Below are 20,922 nucleotides of genomic sequence, written 5' to 3'. Positions count from 1 at the left end.
ACATCATTAAAAATTTAAAAGCTATGAAAATTTTAATAAAAAATGTTCACTTTGGGCTCCAAATTACTCTAGACACTGTCATTTTGGAGTGTTACTCAAGTTTAAATTAAAAGTATGTTTCAAATTACATGGGAAAGAAAAGATAGCATGTGTGAAGGAATGGACCCAGGAATCCCAATTCTATAAGAACCCAGAAAAAGTGAAGGAAGCAACACAAACAGAAGCCTGTACACCAACATCCACTGCAGCACTTTAACAATAGCCAAAAGGTGGGAACAACCAAAATGTCCATCAACAGATGAATGAATAAAGTGTGGTTCATACACACAATGGAATATTACTCAGCCATCAATAAACGAAGTCCTCACGCATATGCCGCAACATGGATAAACCTTGAAAACTTTATGCTGAGTGAAATAAGTCAGTCTCACTTATATGAAATAAGCAAATATATAGAACCAAAGATTAGTAGTGGTTACCAGGAGTGCACAACTTGAAGAATATGACCGATGTCACTGAACTGGACATGTTGTACATGCAGAAATTGCTGAGATGGATTGTGTTTTGTTAGGTATACTTTCACAACAATACAATTAAAAAAAGAAGAAGAAACGTCACTGCTGCTTAATTCATTTTATTTCAGTCCATCATTACACTTCCCTGCAGGAGTGATCACGGGCCGAGTTTTACTTGCAGGAGGAGAAGGTCTTCCAGAAGAAATTCTTGCACGGAGCTTTCTCTCGGCGTGTGGCCTGCGGAGGGGGCAGGCCATCCTGCCGCTTGGCCACCTTTCTCGCCTCCCCACCCAGGAAGGGCACTGTCCCGGCCTGGGAGGTCCACTCGTTCCACCAGGCTAGGAAAGTCAAGAGGCCATTTTTCTTTATTTCCACCACTTCCTGTAGATGCTTTTAAAAAGAAGCAAATGGCAAAGGAAAGAAAAATCAGCTATCGGGTTCAGCCAGCATTGAAAGATACAGAACATTTTTCTGATTTTAACAGGAAGAAAGATGTTCTAAACAATAAAGCACATTCCATCTAAGGGGTGGGAAAGTGAAGAGAAGGCCTGGAAGAAAATGCCTGAGAAAAGAAAGGTGACAGTTCTCAGTCAAGGAGAAAAAAAAAAAAAAAGCTTGTTTTGCCCTTAAAGAACTTCTGTTGAGGTCCTCATTAGACAGCTAAGGAAATATATCATCTTCCCCTGTCAAGCGACTAGCCACCAAGAAGCCCCCTGAGTCAGATCAGGCTTATTTTGCTTGTTTTTTCCATCTTTGGTCATATTCCTGGCTGTCCACGAATTTCTCTTTGAGGCAGTAGTTTTTGAGACTATAACTTGGGAGGCTATAGAGTCTAGCCTTTCAAATTCCTTAGAAAGAGTCTAGGAGTAACCTGGTGATAAATGACCTGTCTGAAACTCGTCTGGTAATTTTAGAGAAAAATCCATTTTTAATGGTCAAGTTTATGTACTCTTTCTTGGAACTTTTTCAAAATGGAAAAAAGAGAGCAGTAAATCACCTCATGAAGTTACAAATTCTCACAATGGAAATGTAATGATGTCAATTAATCTGGGCCAGTGAAGACACACGCTGTATGTCTAAATGCAGGCTCCAGAAGCAGGCGTGGCTGCACAGACAGCACCTTGACCGCTGCAGTAGGCTGGCATAATCACACTGCAAAGACCGGCAGGTTTCTAGCCAACTTCAAAGGTCCAAAAGGGGGTATCCTAGTACCGTGGGGACATGACAGAGCTCAGCCCTGCCTTTTCTCCTATTCATGAACTCAGCACACGGACCCACAGGCTCTCAGACGTGAGGTGCTGGAGAATCCACAGATGTGGCCAAACATACAGCAGACAGACAGACATACAGAAAAGTGGGCTGGCCTGTGCCTGGACCTGTACTCACCCCGCTGTCTGTGCCAGGGAGGCTGTCCCCCAGGGGCAGGGTGGCGATGGCCGTGGCCCCTGGAAGCATCAGCAGGAGGCAGAGGGTCAGCGGCATTCTGAGGCCACGGGCACGGCTCTCCAGCCCTGCTGCTGCTCACCTTCTTGGCAACTCTGAAATCGCCGTTTTGTGGATTTGGGTCTCTTCTTTGGGGACTGTGGGTAGAGTGGGGGTTTAAGCTCAACCTCCAGCCCTGTTTTTTGATATATATACATATCTAAAGCCATACCCCCCTTTCCTCACTCTCAAGCAGTGACGCATTTCGCCCCAGCAATCAGTGCCCCCCAAAGCGCTTTTGGATTGGATTTAACCCCTTAATTAAAGCCTCAGGTCTTTTCCTGCGTTTAGAGTGAATTTGCTCTTAATTTGGAATGCATGTGCACTTGCTTCTAAAGAAGTACTACTTCCTCGTAATTATGCCTATGGCAAGCAGGAAGTCATGAGAACAAAACCAAGTGATTTAACATAATATAAAATTAGCCTTGGATAAGGAGCTTAACATCTGAAACGTTGCCCACATAAAGTATGACTGAATCTGTCACAGGCAGAAGAAACAAAGAGCTGATGAGGTCTCACAGCAACGTTTTGACAGTATCCACTAGTGTCAGCCAGCTGCAGGCAAGGACGCCCCTGACGGACACTACCCAGCGCTCCCTCTCAGCCCAGCAGGCCAGACACACTGTGCGCTAGCCCAGGCCTGCTCAAATTGTAAAGTGTACGTGAAATCACCTTAAATACGGATTCTGATGCAGTAGGTGAGTGGTGGTGGGGGCTGATAGTCTGCATTTCTAACAAGCTCCCAGGTGATGCTGAGTGTGGTATACAAGACTCTAACCTAGTGATTTTCAAGCTGCAGGTAACCACTCACTAGTGGGTCATAAGCCAGCACTTTGTTTTAATGAAATGAACAGAAAAGATAACAGTATGCCACGTGTAGTAACATAAATACTGTTTCACATTGTATGTATCAGGTGTAACGTCTTCTTACTCTGATCCTAGTCCCCACAAACACAGAAACGCTGGCGTGCCCTGCACCTGCCCAGCTCCCAGGGGCTCACTCTCCTCCGGAAGCCATTGCCATGGCGGGGAAATGCAGAACCTTAGGTCCTTGACTGCCGCCTCCTGGCATTTCCTCACAGGTCCGAGTTTCAGCATCTCACCAACAAATGCATAAACCCCCTTCACCCAACTGAAGACAGCTTGTCAGATTTGAGACATCTATCTCAACATGCTGGTTGTTAGCTGCTGTCAGGCTGCCCCCGACTTATGGCAACCCTTTGCTGCCCTGTCCTGAGCCATCCCCATGACTGGTTGCAGATCAGACCATTAGGGTTTTCACTGGCTGATTTTCTCACATAGATCGCCAGGCCTTTCTTCCGAGTCTGTCTTAGTCTGGAAGCTCTGCTGAAACCTGTTCAGCATCATAACAACACACAAACCCACTGACAGGTGGTGGCTGTGTTTTAGGTGCACTGGCCAGGAAGTGAATCCAGGTCTTCAGTATGGAAGGCAAGAATTCTACCACTGAACCACCACTGCCCCTCAAACATACTTAGGGAACATGAATATCCGAGACAAAGCTCTAAACTGAAAAACTGAAGTACAGCAAACAGAGAAGTGACAGCTCTCCAGAAGTGAGCAATGCCGTTTTCAGTTTTCCAAAGTCCTGGTTCACACCCCTTCACAAAGGGAAATCTAGACCTTAAATTTCACTTTGCCACAGGCTGTCTGTTAGATTATTTTAGGATTCTAGGTAAAATTAGCATGACCTGATGACCATTTGTTGCTTAGTCCTTTTTTTTCTATACCAGTATAATTTTTTTGACTAAGGTAATTCCCACATTTACAACCTGCGTTATGCAGATGAAACAACCTTGCTTGCTGAACGAGGACTTGAAGCACTGATGAAGATCAAAGACCACAGCCTTCAGTATGAATTATGCCTCAACATAAGGAAAATAAAAATTCTCACAACTGGACCAATAAGCAACATGAAGATAAAGAGAGAGAAGACTGAAGTTCTCAAGAATTTCATTTTCCTTGGATCCGCAATCAACATCCATGGACGCACCAGTCAAGAAATCAAAAGACGTATTCCATTGGGCAAGTCTGCTGCAAAAGACCTCTTTAAAGTACTGAAAAGCAAAGATGTCACCTTGAAGACTAAGATGCGCCTAACCCAAGCCATGGTGTTTTCAACCACCTCCTATGCATGTGAAAGCTGGACAAGGAGTAAGGAAGACCAAAAATGAACTGATGCCTTTGTTGTGGTGTTGGCGAAGAATATTGAATATACCATGGACTGCCAAAAGAACGAACAAATCCGTCTTGGAAGAAGTACACCCAGAACGCTCCTTAGAAGCAAGGATGGCGAGACTGCGTCTCACACCCTTTGGACATGTTATCAGGAGGGATCAGTCCCTGGAAAAGGACATCATGCTTGGTAAAGTAGAGGGTCAGGGAAAAAGAGGAAGACCCTCAACGAGATGAACTGACACAGTGGCTGCAACGATGGGCTCAAGCATAACGACTGTGAGGATGGCACACGACCGGGCACCGTTTCATTCTGTTGTACATAGGGTTGCTATGAGTCAGAACTGACTTGACAGCACCTAACAACAATTTCCACAAATGGCATTAAAATTTTGAGGTGTTCTTGCAGATGAAAAATTCACATCCCTATTTTTGCAGATTTTAGTCAATGGACTCCAACTTTCTGAGCAGCTGGTCCTTACCCACACCCTCACAGAGCCGTTATATTCTAGCTAGGGGGATAGGATACATACTCTACAAATGAAAGAAAAGATGTAAATTTCCAGCGGAATAGTAAGTGTGCTGAGGAAGGTTGTGTGCTGCAGGTTGGGGAAGGCCGCATACTATTTTACTACTGTTTTCAAGGAGATGGCAACATACTTTAGCATTTAAAGGTGAGGGATCTAGACTAGATCCCTGGCATTACCATTTAATCAACCTCTTGGTGCTCCCAGTTTCCTCACCTATAAAATGGGGAAACAGTACCTACTACCTACTTCGTAGAGTTGTTTTGAGGACCGAAGGGGATCATTAAAGCACTTAACACAAGCAGAACACACAGCAGACAGCCAGTGCATGTAAGGAATTATTGTTAAGAAGACAGCCCCAATCACTTACTCTCCCATCAGTACAAAGGGCGCCTACTGCCAAACGCTAGGAATCCCTGATTACAGCCACGTAATGTGAGCAAGGGCTGCTCCAAATCCCAGGAGCACATCTTAGTTAGATTACAGGGGACAAGTACTCATGGGGTGCCTTTCACATGCCAGACACTAGAGAAGGTGATGAGTGATCACTGTTCAGCACCCCAAAGTCTGCCCTCATGGAGCTGATAATTTAATGTTTTATGCAATAATGTATATTTCTGAAAAGATATACAATGGGAGCTTTGATTAAAGGGAACTCAGTACTGAATTCTTTTGAAAAACACACACCACCAACATACCAGTTGCCACTGAATCAACTCCGACTCATGGCGACCCCATCGGTGCTCCATAGGGTTTTCAGTGGCTGATTTTTCGGAAGTAGATCACCAGGCCTTTCTTCCAAGGTAACTGTGGGTGTGCTCAAACCTCCAACCTTTCAATTAGCAGCTGAGAGCATTAACTGTTTGCATCATCCAGGAAGACAAAGATTGCTTCCTCTCGAGGGCAGAACTAGTACCTAGATAGAAATTAGAAGGTGGAAGATTTTTCTCTGTATATGTAAGAATCTTGTAACAATTAGAGTATCCAATAATGGAAAGAGCACTCTATCCCTGGTGTAGTAATGAGCTCTCTGTACTTGGAGGAGTTCAACAGAGCCTGGGGAACCATATGTCAGGAACATTGGTGAATGGGTTCCTAGGTTGGTTCCTATGTTGGAGGTTGGACTAAATGATCTCTACAGATTCTTTCTAGATTCTATAAATTTAGGAAAGAGAAGAGGCATGGCCTGATTAACCTTTATTAGACATTTGGGTTTTAAGGTATTAGGTGCAGACAAGCCAGCGTACCTCTTGCAGTGCATTCCAGCTGCTGCTGGGTACAGAAGGGAACATTTTGAAACTGCCTTGGCTCTAGCTGATGTCAGTAATAAAAAATTAACATAGAATCTTGTTTCCAGCTTTTTGAGGAACTGGTGTTATCAAGAAGACAACAAATGTTTTAAATGCAAATTGCACCAAACTACACGTTAGGATAGAGTTTCAATGTATTTCAAAGACATCTGCTTCTTTATATGGTTAGTCATCTGTAGGTCTTGTGAAAGTTCAGATGAGCTTCCAGGCCTCTGAGGAAGCAAGCTCACTGAGAAGGGCCCTCTAGAGCTCCTTTCTGCCGGAGATGGAGTGGTAAAGGGTGACCAACATCACCTTGGAACTTCCAGAGTAACTAATCCCTCATTGGAATGCGTAGTGGGAATGAGGAGGCTTGTGAGAACATGGGGAGCAGAGTCAGCGATTCCTTACAGTCTGGTCATTCCTGTTTTAATCCCTGAAAAATGTGTTCTAAGACCACTGTCTAAAATACAGACACACACACACACACACACAGACTCACTGCGGTCAAGTCAATTCTGACTCATAGAGACCCTATAGGACAGCACAGAACTGCACCATAGAGTTTCCAAGGAGCACCTGGTGGATTCGAACTGCCGACCTCTTCGTTAGCAGCCATAGCACTTGACCACTTCGCCACCAGGGTTTCCAAAATACAAACGGGACATGCATAAATATGCCAAACAAACCAAAAGATTATATGAAAGTCAAGCCTATACTCTCATTTGGTTAGAAAACCTCATGTTAACATACTTGTGCCAACCAGGAGTGAGGACACCCATGCACATGGCTTCACCATTTCTAGCTGTGTAGATACTGAGTTTCAGGAGCTAAAGAAATCTATAAACGTAAGATGCGTTATGATAGTTTCTACCCATTTCCTTTGTCATGTACAACCTTGCTGGGAAGTATTTTTAACCCTATTTCACTGATAAGAACACAAAGTTTCAGAAAGTCAGTTACTAGAGTTGCAAAACCAGGATGCAAATCTAGATCCATTTGGCCTTTGAAAAGTCCACTGGTACCTGTTCTATAAACTCTTCTTGATGAGGGGTTTAAAGCGAGCTTATCCAAAGATGAAGCTGCTTACAGCTTTCTGGCTGAAATAATGCTGGAAGACTTTATGATCGGCTTTTCTTTCACTGGTGTGACACACAGATGTTACAATTATTACCTAAGATTGAAATGGTTAGTTGCAGAACCCGAAGTCATGAAATTTGAAGTCACTGCTTTCCTACAGCCATGGCTTAGCATCTGCCTTTGAGAGTCAGACTTTAAGGTGTCTTTTGCTGATCATATTTGGACATGGGTGGTAAAAATTCTATCCAAGATGCCTGCCCCTTTCTCTCATGCCCACTAGAGTCAGCACCCCTGAACGTGAATACCATCTCTACTAATCAATAGTCTGGTGACCTTGGGCAGCTGGTTACTCTCATCAAGTTTGTCTGCTTGTCAAAAAATGGGGATAATCAGATCTACCCTGATAGAGCTGTGAAGATTCAAGGGAGCCCCCAGTGCAGTGCCTGGCACACAGGAAGGGCTCTGTCAAGGCCAGTACCCTCTCTTTGCCCCGACTGCCCCTAAAGGAAGAGGCATACCCTGGACCTCAAAGAAATCCCCGAGTGAAGAGAAGACAGAACTGGGCTCTTGGAAGCATCTCACAAAAAAGAGAGGACAAAACACTGAAGCGTCTTGGAGGAGCAGTCCTGGATTGTACTTCTGCCCAGAAGAACCACAGTTTAATAACAAAATAGCCAGAGAAATGTTACACAAAGTGTGTTACTGGAGGAAATCACCTCCAAAAAGTAAAAAGGACCATTTCCTAACATCCATCTTTTTACCTGTGATCACAGGTGACATGGGCTTAAAACAATATCCTAACATTGCTCATCAGAAGAGCTAAATGAATACAGCTTTGCTCATTTATCTTTCAGAGACTGTCATTTAGCCTGGAAAATTACGTAAGAGAATTAAAAAAAAATAACAACAACAACGAAGATTTTTTGCTCTAAAAAGCTGACCGTGTTTAATTTCTAACACCATTCTAATTTCAATAGATACCATTTCTAACATACCATTCAAAGATAATACCTTTTTTACGTGCTTAAGTAAAACATGGGAATATCTTAAGAGTTTCCAGTTCTCTTTTCAAGTAGCTTTTGAAGTCAATGACTTAGAGAATATAGGACAAAAAGCCTCCTGGCCTTTTTTTTCTAATCTCCACTTAGAATCCCCTTTGTGACAATACGCATCTCTGGGTGGCTCTAACTGCTGAAGACTGCTTTTCCAAGTGGCGTTAAGTCTAATTCTCACTTTCCACTACTCCAGCCTCTGCCAGCTCCCTTGAATCTTTGTTTCCATTCTCGAACTTCTTTTTCTTCTTTGCCTTTTGTTCCAGGTTAAACTGAGCAATCTCTTCATTTTTCTCTGTGATATATTTTAGCTACAAAAAAAAAAAAAAAAAATTAATAATAAGTGAAAGAATTGTATTTGTACCTGATTGTAAAACCATTTTTATTAATCTAAAAAATAAAACCTACATCTTCCCCTACCATTCCCACTCAAAGAATTTGGGTGGAAAAACTTGGATTACATTTCTTAGGCTTAATACAACTTCATTTTTTTCCTAGAAAAAGGAATCAATACAAAAATTAATTCACTGCTACTCGTATATCTTCTAAGCAGTATACTCTGTAATGGATTGAATTGCGTCCCCCAAAAATGTGTGTCAACATGGTTAGGCCATGTGTAGTCCTCCATTTTGTGATTTTTCTATGTATTATAGATCATAATCTCTGCCCGTAGTTAAAGAAGATTAGGGTAGGATGTAACACCCTTGCTCAGGCCACATTCCTGATCCAGCGTAAAGGGATTTTCCCTGGGGTGTGGCCTGCACCACGTTTTATCTCTCAAGAGATAAAAGGAAAAGGAAGCAAGCAGAGAGTTTGGGACCTCATACCACCAAGAAAGCAGCACCAGGAACAGAGTGCATCCTTTGGACCCAGGGTCCCTGCGCCTGAGAAGCTCCTTGACCATGAGAAGATTGAGGACAAGGACGTTCTTCCAGAGCTGAGAGAGAGAGAAAGCCTTCCCCTGGAGCTGATGCCTTGAATTTGTACTTTCAGCCTACTTTACTGTGAGGAAATAAATTTCTCTTTGTTACAGCCATCCACTTGTGGTATTTCTATTATAGCAGCGCTAGATAACTAAGACATACTCCAATGTAGAAGTTCCTTGACAATCAAAAGAATTAAAACTTGGAGCTTGTATAAGGCATGTCAATCACAGATATGCTCTACAAAGCACAAATAACAATCACCATCCCCCTAAACTTATTTAGCTAAAATTTACAGAGCAACTACGATGTACCAAGTACTGGGGATACAAGGTAAATAAGACAAGGCCCCTGCCCTCACAGATGACTTAGTCAAATGTGTAAATTTCACTACAACTCTTTGGTCATAAGGTTGTGACAGATAAAAAAACATTAAGAGTCCAAAATAAAAACAACATTCTAAGGTAAACAAATATGCAATCAGCAGATGACTTTCCAATTAATATTGTAAGATGACTTGCCTTGAACATTCCTTTGAATGTTCTTAGAAACTGGTCCCTGAAGCAGATCAAGTTATGACACTGTAGAGAATTTATGAAGAGAGAGAAATGTCTTTCCACTAATACACAGAACCACCAAGCACCTTAGCTATGTTACCTAGGAATCACATTATCCTTAACCTTGACTTTAAACTTCGGAGAAAAGATATTAGACAAGCAGAGGGAAAGAAGACAGCACAATGGAAACAGCACTAGAGTCAGGGTTTGAAGACAAAGGTCCAACTATCAACCCACTCAGAGAGCTTCATATTTAACTTTAGAAGGTTACTGAACTTCAGTTGCCTAGTTTGTAAAATGAGGCTAATAAGTTGTGTTATCCTAACCCTCTGTTCTACAGGGTTGGATCATGCCCACCCCCACACCCCAATTCATGTCCACTCATAACATCAGAATGTGACCTACTTTAGAAACGGGATCTTTGCAGATGTAATTAGTTAAGATGAGGTTATACTGGAGTCGGGTGGGCCCTAAATCCAATGACTGGTGTCCTTACATGAAGAGGAGACAGACACACAGGGAAGATGCCATGTGGAGACAGAAGACTGGAGAGAAGCACCAGAAATTGGAGTTATGCAGCCACAAACCAAGGAACGCCTTGGGGCTACCAGAAGCTGAAAGAGGCAAGGAAAGATCCTTCCCCTAGAGACTGCAGAGGGAGCATGGTGCTGCTAACACCTTGATTTTGGATGTCCTGCCTCCAGAACTGTGAGAAAATAAATTCATGTTTTTTTAGGCTACCCAGTTTATCGTTATTTTTCTTAGGCAGCCCTAGGAAACGAATACACCCCCACAGGGTGATTGTGAAGATTAAATAACATACATGAAATAGTATCTATAAAAGTTCCGCGTAAACTGTCAAGTGCTATCCAAAGTCACACAACAAGCATTTATGAAGCACCTAAGTACTCTGCACCAGGCACTGTTCTAAGCATTGCAGATGGAACGGAGAGCAGAGAGATAGAAACCCCTGCCCTCGTGGAGCTCGTATTACAGGAAGGAGCATAAACTAGTTTAACTATCAGCATTAGACCAAGTCAGATGTCCTCACAAGTGTCCTGGATCCACCAGGGGCCCCAGCGACCAGCCTGAAACTATCAGATGTCCCTGGTGCCAATGTCCTCACCTGTAAAATGAGGACTCGGTCAGAATGATTTCTAAGTTCCTTTCCAACTCTAGACTTCTTTGAAAAGATAGAAAATGTGCTCCTTTTCCTGCACAGCCTGGCCGGACACATACTCCTCCCACGCTTGGCCCATCAGGAGAATTGTGGGCACCAGAACGAAACTATTCCCACAGACTCTGGTCTGTGACCTGTCTCTGACATCATGCTGTAAATGAAACGTGGGACCAAAGTTTTGAGATATTACAAAATCCAGAGGGTGCTGATTAGAAAACTTGAAATTGGCTTAGTAAGGTCCATCATAATGAAAGAAAGACCATAAATTATAGGCAGGTCTGAATGGGTCAACCACCTCTAGTTTTTAATGCAAGGTGCCCTGGGGGATAACTTCATGGCTTGCAGTGATTAATTGGAAATAATGCATTCTGATGGGAAAGGGGAGTGAGGAAAGAAATTCATCTCTCACCAGTGAATTGCTCCTCCTGGCTAAGAGCTTCACATCCTCCGTGTTAATTGTGCTTCTTTTTGCATGTCTGTAGAAAGGGCAGAAACAATTCACTAAAATGTTTGGTATTATTTCAAGTTTTGATGAAACACAAAAGTCTATGGTCAAACTTCAAAAGAGCAAGGCTTTCTAAGAGCCCATCTTCCTAGATTAAGGTCATTAAACAACAGTGGCACAAAAATGAGTGAAGTTACCAGCCAAGATACCAATTAAGTAAAGAGAAAGCAGAACCCATCTGTCTACCTCTGTCCAAGGGCCAATGGTGCCTGAAGAGTAGGAATACAAGAAAAGAGGCTGCACAGTTAAAACTCTTCCAAAAGTGACTTGCTTGGTCACAAAAAAACCAAGAAGAGCAATGTAAAACTTCAGTGGAGAGAAAAAATGGAGAGAGTCCCACAATACAAAGAATGCCTCTGTTTAAGCAGATGTGAAATAGAGAACAAAGAATTTCCAAGAAGCATGGTTTCACTTATACCAAGATCCTGAAGCTCTTCTCCAAGGACTAAATTACAGGAAATGGCTTATGCAGGAAAAGGCTACTACCTCATTCCCCAACAAGGAGTTAATGCATTTCCTCACCCATATCCTAGGTAGAGCAAAGAACGTCATTTAAACTGGAGTCTGTTTCTTGTTCACAACTGGGACTCAAATTCTCATTCCAGTCCTCTATCTTTGCTTTAAAAGGTAATTTGACAAATGGAGCCATGGAGGGTGGATGAACCCCTGAAACTATTGCTCTGTAATAATCTTTGAACGCTGGACCAAAAATATCCCCTGAAATCTTCTTAAAACCAAACAGTAGTTTCGCTTAAATAGTAAGAAAGTTCTGCCTTGAGCATTATGCTCTTTTAAGAACTATCTATAAGGGATCAAATTGACAACAGCAACTCAAAAGATTAGATAGGAACCTTAGGGGACAATAAGTTTATGTTAACGGGGGAGGAAAAGGAGGGTGAGAATGGTTGCACAACTTGAAGAATGTAATCAGTGTCACTAAATTGTACACACGGAAAACTACTGAATTGGTGTATGTTTTGCTGTACATATTCTCAACGATAAAAAAACTGCAAAAAAAAGGTAATTTGAGATAATAGGCTCTTTTCAATAAGTTTATTCTGAACTACAGCCTTTCTTTCCATTTCCAACTTCCCAAAAAATAAGTAGGAATGGTTCATCTTTGTATCCTCAATAACTAAGCGCCCAGAATGTTGTAAATCCTCACTAAATACCTGTTGAGTTAAAGATAAAATCACACTGAAATTATACTCCACAATTCAGCCAAACTAATCCTACACATCCTGTTAAGTGTGCAAATATCATCTCATCATGACTGATAGTATCTGCCTGTCATGACAATATCCACCTCAGAAGGTCAAAAGCTAATACAGTAGCTGCCACAGAGAGCCTGCCGATGTTCTGGGGTGGAGACTAGTAAGCGCCCATGGACACAGAGAGAGAGCCCTGGTCTCAATCACAACCAGGATGCTCTGTCTGCCGGTATTTATGTCTGGATTTACATTTTTCTTATTGCTGTTAGCTGCTGCCGACTCAGCCTCTGCCTCATGGCAACCCCATGCACAACGAAACAAAACAGTGCCCGATCCTGCATCACCCGCATGATTGGTTGCAGATCAGACCATTGTGATCCATAGGGTTTTCATGGGCTGCTTTTCACCAGGCCTTTCTTCTAGTCCGTCTCAGTCTGGAAGCGCCACTGAAAGCTATTCAGCATCACCGCAACGCAAAAACCTCCACTGAGAGATGGGTGATGGCTGTGCTTGAGGTATAGTGGCCGGACCCAAACCTGGGTCTCCCTCACGGAAGAGGAGAATTCTACTACTGAACTACCTTGCTCCCCTCAACAGCTTTTATCCAAACTCTTTCCCTTAAAAGACGATTTCCTTCCTCATGGCACTTACCATCTACGTAAGACATACACACTTCCCCCCCAATATACGACAAAAGAAAATCAACCTTCTAATGTAATTATAAAACAGAGTATGTGAAAGCTTAGTGTGTCACAATGCTAAACATTTCTAATTTCACCTTCATTTTTAGAATTTTTAGAAAACTGTTTTTAAAATTTCATTGTCTTTTTCCACAGCTAACACAGAAATGGCAAGTGTGGGTAATAAATGTATTTCTCAGGAGACATGGGGGAGACGATGGGCCACACATAAGTTAACAATGAATAAGCCATGTGAGCTATCAATATCCCATAATACTATCTCATCCCTTTTGGCCAAGTTGAAGATACTAAGGGGTTTTTAGGGACTAATATATACAGGAATAGGAAAGATTTAAAGCTTGCCCTCTGAGAACCTACTGCTTTAATTCATTCAGAATATTCATCCGAGAAACAAAGAGCTAATAGGAGCAAGGTGAAAAGTACGGAGTGTGGGAGAAGCTGGCACCAAGTCAGAAATGGTAGCAAATTAGAAAGCCTTAGCCCTTTCAGGCCTTAGTCATTCAAATTGCTTCATAAAAGCAATTTGTTGCAATTGTTTTCAATTACCTAAGGTACTAATTGAAGAGACGAGCATAAATCACCTGTAAAAGCTAAAGCTTCACCCACTGAAAGCAAGTCGCCCACTTTTCAAGGAGTATGTCTTAGTCGTGACAAACGTGGCAAATGAAAGCCTCTGGCTGTAGACGGTGCTGTCATTATCTGTACACCTGTGAGCAATTATATCTGCCAACACAATGTCGCCCCAACACCAAAGAGGCAGAAAGACCCCAAAAGGAGCGTTCTCAGGCCCGGGGCAATTGCCTTTTGTCCCATCCTCTTTTCCCTCCTACAAAGCTTCAAACCACCCCACAGAAAACATTTTTAAAATACATACCACACACATTCAGAGTCCAGGAGACATTATTCATATCTTTTTAATCTAGAACTGAATAACTTCTGTTCTTTAACAGAAAACACTTGGAAAACTTTAAAAAATGGCAAATCAAGTTTGAATTGACGTGATTACAGCAGGCATTACATTCTTGCAGCATCACAATTAGACACAAGCCTCCACAAAATACCAAAAATTGAATTGCTAATGTGCTCCTGAAACACACCACCAGATGGAGAGTATCAATAGAAGGTAAACACAGCATCAGATAATCCAGTTCTCTACCCACCTGGCAAACATTTCAAGGTCTTTTGCAAAATTTTCTGAAAGAGAAGAGATGCACTTTAGCTCCCATTGCCTCAATCTTGTTCCACACAGATGAAAAGTGAAATGTCTGTTCTACAGTAAGTACGGTGACTAATACAACAAACCTTTTAAAGGTGAGGAAGTACCATTTCAGGCAGCCCAAGCATTTTATAACCGCCGTTAGCCACTTTATTCATTACGAACGCCTTGTCCTTCCCTGCACCTTCTACCCTTTATTATAAGCCTTCTGTTCATTGTGGCTACACCTTTCGTTCCTAGAAACTATGCTTTAACTTTAATTTTTGCTACAAGTTAGGGCTTGTGAGGGCATTAATTTTCTCTGAAGTCAAGCAAATACCGATGCCACAAGTTCAGCTACCAAATAAACTATGGGTAGTATAAATATGTTACAAAGCACTGAAATAAAAAATGTAATGTCTAATGTTCCAGGCATCAGGGCAGTTTATTAAAACACAATAAAATAAAGGTGCTGATGTCCCAGTGTTAACATGCTGTTGTTAGTTGCCGTCAAGTTGATTCTGGCTCATGGTGACTCCATGTGGAGTAGAACCAGTTGCCAGGGCTGTCTTCTGAGGTCCCTCTGAGTGGGTTCGAACTGCCAACCTCTCAGCTAGTAGTCAGGCATTTAACTGATTGTGTACCCAGGGACTCCTGTAGTGTTAATTTAATAGAAAAAAAAATATAGTTGTTTTCATAAAATATCCAAATCTTACCTCCAGGAAAACAAATACATTGGTTGAATAGCTCATGATGAGAATCTTCTTTGCCTCTTGGGAATACATGCCACAGCACCCACTCACCCATTTCTCCCAGGGAAAATCCACCTTCAGGACTTCACTCAGAACTTATATACTTACACACATACATACATACTTACACACATACATACATACACACACACACACACATACATCTACGGGGACCATGGCTACATACCGCACTGTCGAAAAGTCACCTCCGAAATCGCTGCAATGGTCTGTTTGCTGAACTGCATCTCTTTATCTGATGCAACTTCCTCACAAAGACAACCAACCGTGTAGTGAACTGCTGCCTTTAGCCTCTGGGGGGGAAAAGTTTCATGGATAAAGTTGCAAATAAGAGCTTTCCACATCTTAAAAAATTAAGACCAAGGAGAGCAGTCTGCTTAGCCTAATTCCTTCAGCATTTCCCATAATGGCCAAGTGACTTTTCAAATGCACTAATAAACTAATTGAGACCCTCTGGAGTGTCCTGTAGAAACATTACTTCACAGTTATGATTTAGGTCAGGTAAAGATAAGGAATTAAGGTGGCAGGCCAGTAGTGACAGAAGACAGACTGGTACCTGCAAAGTATCTGCTTCCCTTTACTCAAGTTATGGCACAAATATTTGCTGAATTGCTATGAGTAAAAGGCACATGCTAGGTGTTTGGAAGAACACAATGAGAAACCAGTCTGGGATTTTGTCCTCAAAGCAGTTCATCAAATAAACCCACAAGGATTCCACTTCTCTGCTGTAAGTTCATGCCAGCCCCAAGCCTGCATGACAAAAAAGACCAGGACAACACCAGGAAAGGCTCATGAGGGTGCATCTCACCCCTCTTGATTTGGATGTTTGTTAGCCAGCATCAGCAGGGCCCTCCCTTCTCCTTAGCAACATTTTTAGATACTGGAAAATATCTCTCTTCCCTATGCAGAGGTATAAAGTACCGAGAGAGAGGAGGATGAACCTCAAGATAGATGCTACACAAGCTCAGCAATGGTCTTGTGTCAACAAACTTTTGTTGAGGCCCTGTCTGTGTGTGTTCCGTCTCTGTGGCAGAGACACAGCTAAGCTGGACATGGTGACAAGCGAACCCACGATAGCATGCAATCTACCAGCAAGTGCTCACAGTATAGGCAAGAGGGGGAGGAGCTGCAAAAACCCCAGCCCAGGACCCTGGGGTAGAGGCCAAGGAGACCTTCCTTAGTTTGGAGATCAGGAGTCTAAATAAGTTGAGACCTTTGGTAGCAGGGGCCAGATGGACCATCAATCTGGGAGAGATGAACACTTTTTAAGGTCATTTTTTTCAGATGTGTGGAGAAGGAGTACAGGATATGGATCCTTCTGAGTGCTCACGGGCTCCAGGAAGCTTTCTCTGTCCCTCCTTCCTCCCCACTCTGGCCTGGGCTAGGTGCCTTCTTTGATGCTGCTCACATCACTGTGCTTAGTGGCTAAATCACTAGACTGTAAACTCCTCAAAGGCAAGACCTGTGAGTTTTGCTCATCACCATTTACCTAGTGCCCAGAACAGTTGGCTGAATGAATGGGGAGGTCCTCTACTGGCTTACCACTGAATAGAGAATGAGGTTCAAATTTCTCTGCCTGAACTTAATCCTGTAAAATTGAACATCTCCGCACCCTTAGTTATTTAATCAGGAAGCACTTATTCAGTGTCTATTGAGAGCCAGACTCTGCACTAGAGGCTAAGAATACAAAAAAAGAAAAAGACAGCTCCTGCTCTCAAGGAGTTTATCTCCAACTACACTGTTTAACAGTTCAAAACCATCAATAATGAAAGACAAAGAGAAGGTGGAAAACTGTTCCAGAGAAGACCAAAGAGACAGTATTACTAAAAGCAATGCATGATCCTTGATTGGATCCTGGATGAAGAAAAAGATGACTAGAAGAAACATCTTTGGGACAACTGGAGAAATTTCAATATGGACTATACACTAGATAACAGGATTTTATCAATATTACAATTTCTAAATGTTATAATTTATTGATTTTATGTACAGTACCCTTGTTTTTAGAGATGCATACTAAAGTATTAAAAGTTTAAAGGCAAAGTATTAAGGTATCTGTAATTCTCAAATGATTCAAGAAAAAAAGCAAAGGAGCAATATAGCAAAATGTTAACAACTGCTGAAACAAGGTGAAGGGCATATTCATGCTCAGTTCACTATTCTTCCAACTATTCTCAAGGTTGGAATATTTCAAAATAAAAAGGAGACACCTGAACACTTCATAGGAAGAAAATTTGCATGTATTGAGCTCATTCATGTGTGTCTTCAGTTAACCCTTTTGAGGGTGCCTCCAAAGGTTTTTGCGTTAAACCTCTTTACAGCACTGTTGTCATTTGTACTTAGGACTCTGCCACACTGTATTCCTGGTGCTGATTAAGGAATGACCGAAAACCCACAAATACCCTGAGAAGTGGCTATTATTATGCCAATTTTACGTATAAGAAAATTGAGTTTTGGCCAGTCAACACAACCAGTAAGCTGGTATAGCCGATGTTTGAACCCAGATCTTAAGTATGAGCTCTGGAAACGGAATGATGGGTTTGAATCCAGGCTCCCAAACATCCTCTCTGAGGCTCAGTCTCCCCATCTGAAAACGGACAATATAAGAGGCACCTCAGCCAGTATTTCGGCTCCTTTCACGTACTAAGCACCGTGCTCAGTGCTTTACATGGATTCCCTCAAAGCTGACACGCCACTTTCACAACAACCCTGTATGAAATAGGTAATGTCGCTATCCCCACTTCACAGAAGCGGAGACTGAGTAGTCGTCACAACGTTAGAAAGCGGCTCCGCAGGGTCCCTAGAATCCTCCTCGGGCTGTTGTAGGGGAGGACAAGGCGTGCCCCACTCTTAGCACCCTCCAGGCGTGTGGCAAGTGCCCGGGCACCACTAGCCAAAAGCTCAACCGCTCCACTAGCGGTATCTCCTCGGCTTAGGGAGGCACCCCGCGCCGTACGTCCTATAGTTGGACCCTAAAACGGCCCGGCGCGCTCCCCGCCCAGCAGCACGCCCTGCTCCGGCCCGCGTTGCCGTGGAAACCACCTCCCAGTACCACCCGCGGCACCCCAGGGGCTGCTTGCGCAGGCGCACGAGGCGGCCCAGCCTTGGTAAAGTGCGCGCCCACCACCCCGAGAGGCACCTAGGATAAGCCAGGCCGAGACTTCCGGCCTTTTCCTCTCCAGAAACTCGACGTCGTCCTTTCCCAGCCCAACCGGAACCCCGTTTTCCTGTACCTGTTGGTAAGAGAATCGCTGCTGCTCCTCAGCCTCCTCGTCCTCCATCACAGCGGGCCGGCCTGGGCCGAAAGAGGTGGAGGTTGCGATGGGCCCGTCTGATTTTTCCCGCCGCGGCGCCTGGCCGCGCGAGAAGACCGAGCGCGAAGCTGCACTCTGCGGCGCGCGCATGCGCCCTCAGGCGGCGGCTTCAGGGAGGCTCTTTCGCTGTCGGCTCCGGCCTCGTCACCTGCGTTGCGCCACCCCAGCCGGTGACGCCGCGGGCGTGACTGGCCATTTCACTCAGTGCCTGGCACAGTGGTTAACGGCAGGTTCTCTGGGAAAAAGTGTGCGCGTAGGTAGAGAGTACGTTATAGGATGCATAGCACACAATTTACAAATACTAATTTTTTTTTTTTAAGGAAATATAGTACCTTATTGTAAATTCCATACATTTATAACTTGAGTGTGACTTGCAAAATCCACTGTGAGTTTTTATAATCCTGTCACCAACAAGGAAGCCCTGGTGGCGTAGAGGTTAAGAGCTATGGCTGCTAACCAAGAGGTCGGCAGTTCGGATCCACCAGGCGCACCTTGGAAACGGTATGGGGCGGTTCTACTGTGTCCTATAGGTTCGCTGTGAGTCCGGACCGACTCGACGGCAGCGGGTTTGGCTTGGCTGGTTTTTTATCACCAACGATACTGTCACAAAACCAGACGGAATAAATGCTTGATCACTGCTGCGTTCATCTCATCGTCATTGACAAAGGAGCGTAGTTTTGACATGAATGTTGACTAATGTTCTTTAATTAAAAAAAGAAAAAAAGATTCCGACTCAGCGACCCTGCAGGACAGAGTAGAACTGCCCCACAGAGTTTCCAAGGATGGAATCTTTATGGAGCAGACTGCCGCATCTTTCTCCCCCAGAGCCCCTGGTGGGTTTCGTCTTTCTGTTAGCAGCTGAATGCTTTACCATCTCCATCTGAATTCTCTTCAGTAACTTCACCCCTTCCCAACTTCACTTATTTTGAGCTTCACTCTTACCTCAGTGACATAATTCAGCTCTTTGCTGAATCAATACAGTAAGAGCTTTCAAATACTGGAAGAATACTTCCTCAGGTTTTTGGTGCTATTCACAATGTAAAGGCTACTGAAATGATAACACTTTAAGCCTGATTTGCAGCATTAACGTTTTCTCTTCACTTTCTTAAGAGGCCAATCAACAATAAATCAAGTAGCAGTTTGTAGCATTTGCCCATTTCCATGGTGTAAATACTGCCACCTTGTCTGATTTCTAACTACCAACAGGAGCTTAGTGAACTCACTAGGGAAGAGAGGTGCCATCACCCATCTACTACACAGACACAATAGATGTAAATAATGTCAAGAGCATAGACAATAGTAAAATGTAACATAATTAAGAGTTGATGAGTTTTGGGTATTTTTTGCCTTTGTTTTTAATATAATTTAAGTGTAAGTTCATATAACTTAGTTTTTAATAATGGCTGTTTGTCAGTTGGTTTTCAAAATTCCTGAAAATTTAGAAATCGGTTCTCAGTAGCCCGTAGGAGCTGGCTCTAGCACAGCCTGGCACATAGGAAATGCCCATTAAATTAATTCAAAGTTGAAAGAACACACTGGCTTGTTTTTAAAAACCAGTTGTTGTCGGGTTGACTCCAACTCATGGCCACCCTGTGTGTGTCAGAGTAGAGCTGTGATCCATAGGGTTTTCATGCTGATTACCAGGCCTTTCTTCCAAGGCATCTCTGAGTGGACTTGAACCCCCAACCTTTTAGTCAGCAGCTGCGCATGTTAACGGGATTGTAATTACTGATAGATAAATGTATGTCTGTCGACTTTTCAAGAGCCTGATTGCTTGATGCATCGCCAGTGCTTACCAAACGTCTGTTGAAGTTGTAAATATTAGCATCTCAATGACTAGGTGACAAAGCAGAGATTCCTTAATGATTGATAGACTAGGCCCTCAAATCATCAGCAGTGCAAGGGCCCCAAATATTTTTTTAAGAAAGCTGACTTTGATATATTTGATACATATCTTTTTAAGCATCTTTGCAATTACCAAGGGAAAGAAAACAGTATTTTTGGACCTCCTCCCATTTAAGGTTTAGTGTTAACGTTTACTTTGAATTTCCTGTATTTCCAACAGCTGCTCCCTGTATGTTAAAATCACCCACCTTTTTTGACAAATGTGAAACTAAGAAAAGAAGTGTGCTCAAGGTTTGTTTTTATTTGTGCATAGTTGGTAAGCCATACAAGTAACTTCCCTCTTACTATCTCTGTGGAGAAACTCAGGAATAAAGAGTAAGTAGTTGTGGATGAAGAATCACACAAAGATTTCCTCTTCTGACTCATTACCAGGTTGTTGGCCCACATCATTACTCTTTTAGCTGAATCCTAAGTGATGGGGACAGAGGAGGCAGAGACTCAATGTAAAAAGTTATTAGGGGTGGAGTATTTGCATAACCTAAGGATTTTACTCTTCAAAATCCATGAAGAGTTCTTTTTT

The 20,922-nt window shown here is 42.9% G+C and overlaps 2 protein-coding genes across 2 annotated transcripts; both read right to left on the bottom strand.

The window, feature by feature from the left end:
• Positions 1–625: 625 nt before the first annotated feature.
• CORT (cortistatin) lies at positions 626–5,902 on the bottom strand. Its single transcript, XM_049877890.1, has 3 exons — positions 5,419–5,902; positions 1,902–2,095; positions 626–905 (listed from the first exon to the last, which is right to left on the bottom strand). Exons 2-3 carry the CDS (start codon positions 1,995–1,997, stop codon positions 687–689), a joined length of 315 nt encoding a protein of 104 aa, XP_049733847.1. The 5' UTR covers positions 1,998–2,095; positions 5,419–5,902; the 3' UTR covers positions 626–686.
• Positions 5,903–8,019: 2,117 nt separating this feature from the next.
• Positions 8,020–18,595, bottom strand: CENPS (centromere protein S). The gene is made up of 5 exons (XM_049877889.1): positions 18,417–18,595; positions 15,353–15,476; positions 14,379–14,412; positions 11,211–11,277; positions 8,020–8,452 (listed from the first exon to the last, which is right to left on the bottom strand). Exons 1-5 carry the CDS (start codon positions 18,585–18,587, stop codon positions 8,312–8,314), a joined length of 537 nt encoding a protein of 178 aa, XP_049733846.1. The 5' UTR covers positions 18,588–18,595; the 3' UTR covers positions 8,020–8,311.
• Between the last annotated feature and the right edge of the window lie 2,327 nt (positions 18,596–20,922).

Source organism: Elephas maximus, chromosome 3, assembly GCF_024166365.1.
Source record: "Elephas maximus indicus isolate mEleMax1 chromosome 3, mEleMax1 primary haplotype, whole genome shotgun sequence".
Classification (NCBI taxonomy): domain Eukaryota; kingdom Metazoa; phylum Chordata; class Mammalia; order Proboscidea; family Elephantidae; genus Elephas; species Elephas maximus.
The sequence above is the reverse complement of the archived record's forward strand: the minus strand, read 5'-3'. Positions and strand labels throughout refer to the sequence as shown.

Excerpts from the sequence above, each read along its gene's own strand:
- CORT (XM_049877890.1), bottom strand. The coding sequence starts at position 1,997 with ATGCCGCTGACCCTCTGCCTCCTGCTGATGCTTCCAGGGGCCACGGCC. Across the intron at positions 906-1,901 it reads TCCCTGGCACAGACAGCGGG|CATCTACAGGAAGTGGTGGA; the intron begins GTGAGTACAGGT and ends TCTTTTTAAAAG.
- CENPS (XM_049877889.1), bottom strand. The coding sequence starts at position 18,587 with ATGCGCGCGCCGCAGAGTGCAGCTTCGCGCTCGGTCTTCTCGCGCGGC. Across the intron at positions 14,413-15,352 it reads GGTGACTTTTCGACAGTGCG|AAAATTTTGCAAAAGACCTT; the intron begins GTATGTAGCCAT and ends CTTCTCTTTCAG. Across the intron at positions 8,453-11,210 it reads CCAGGAGGAGCAATTCACTG|CTAAAATATATCACAGAGAA; the intron begins GTGAGAGATGAA and ends TTTTTTTTGTAG.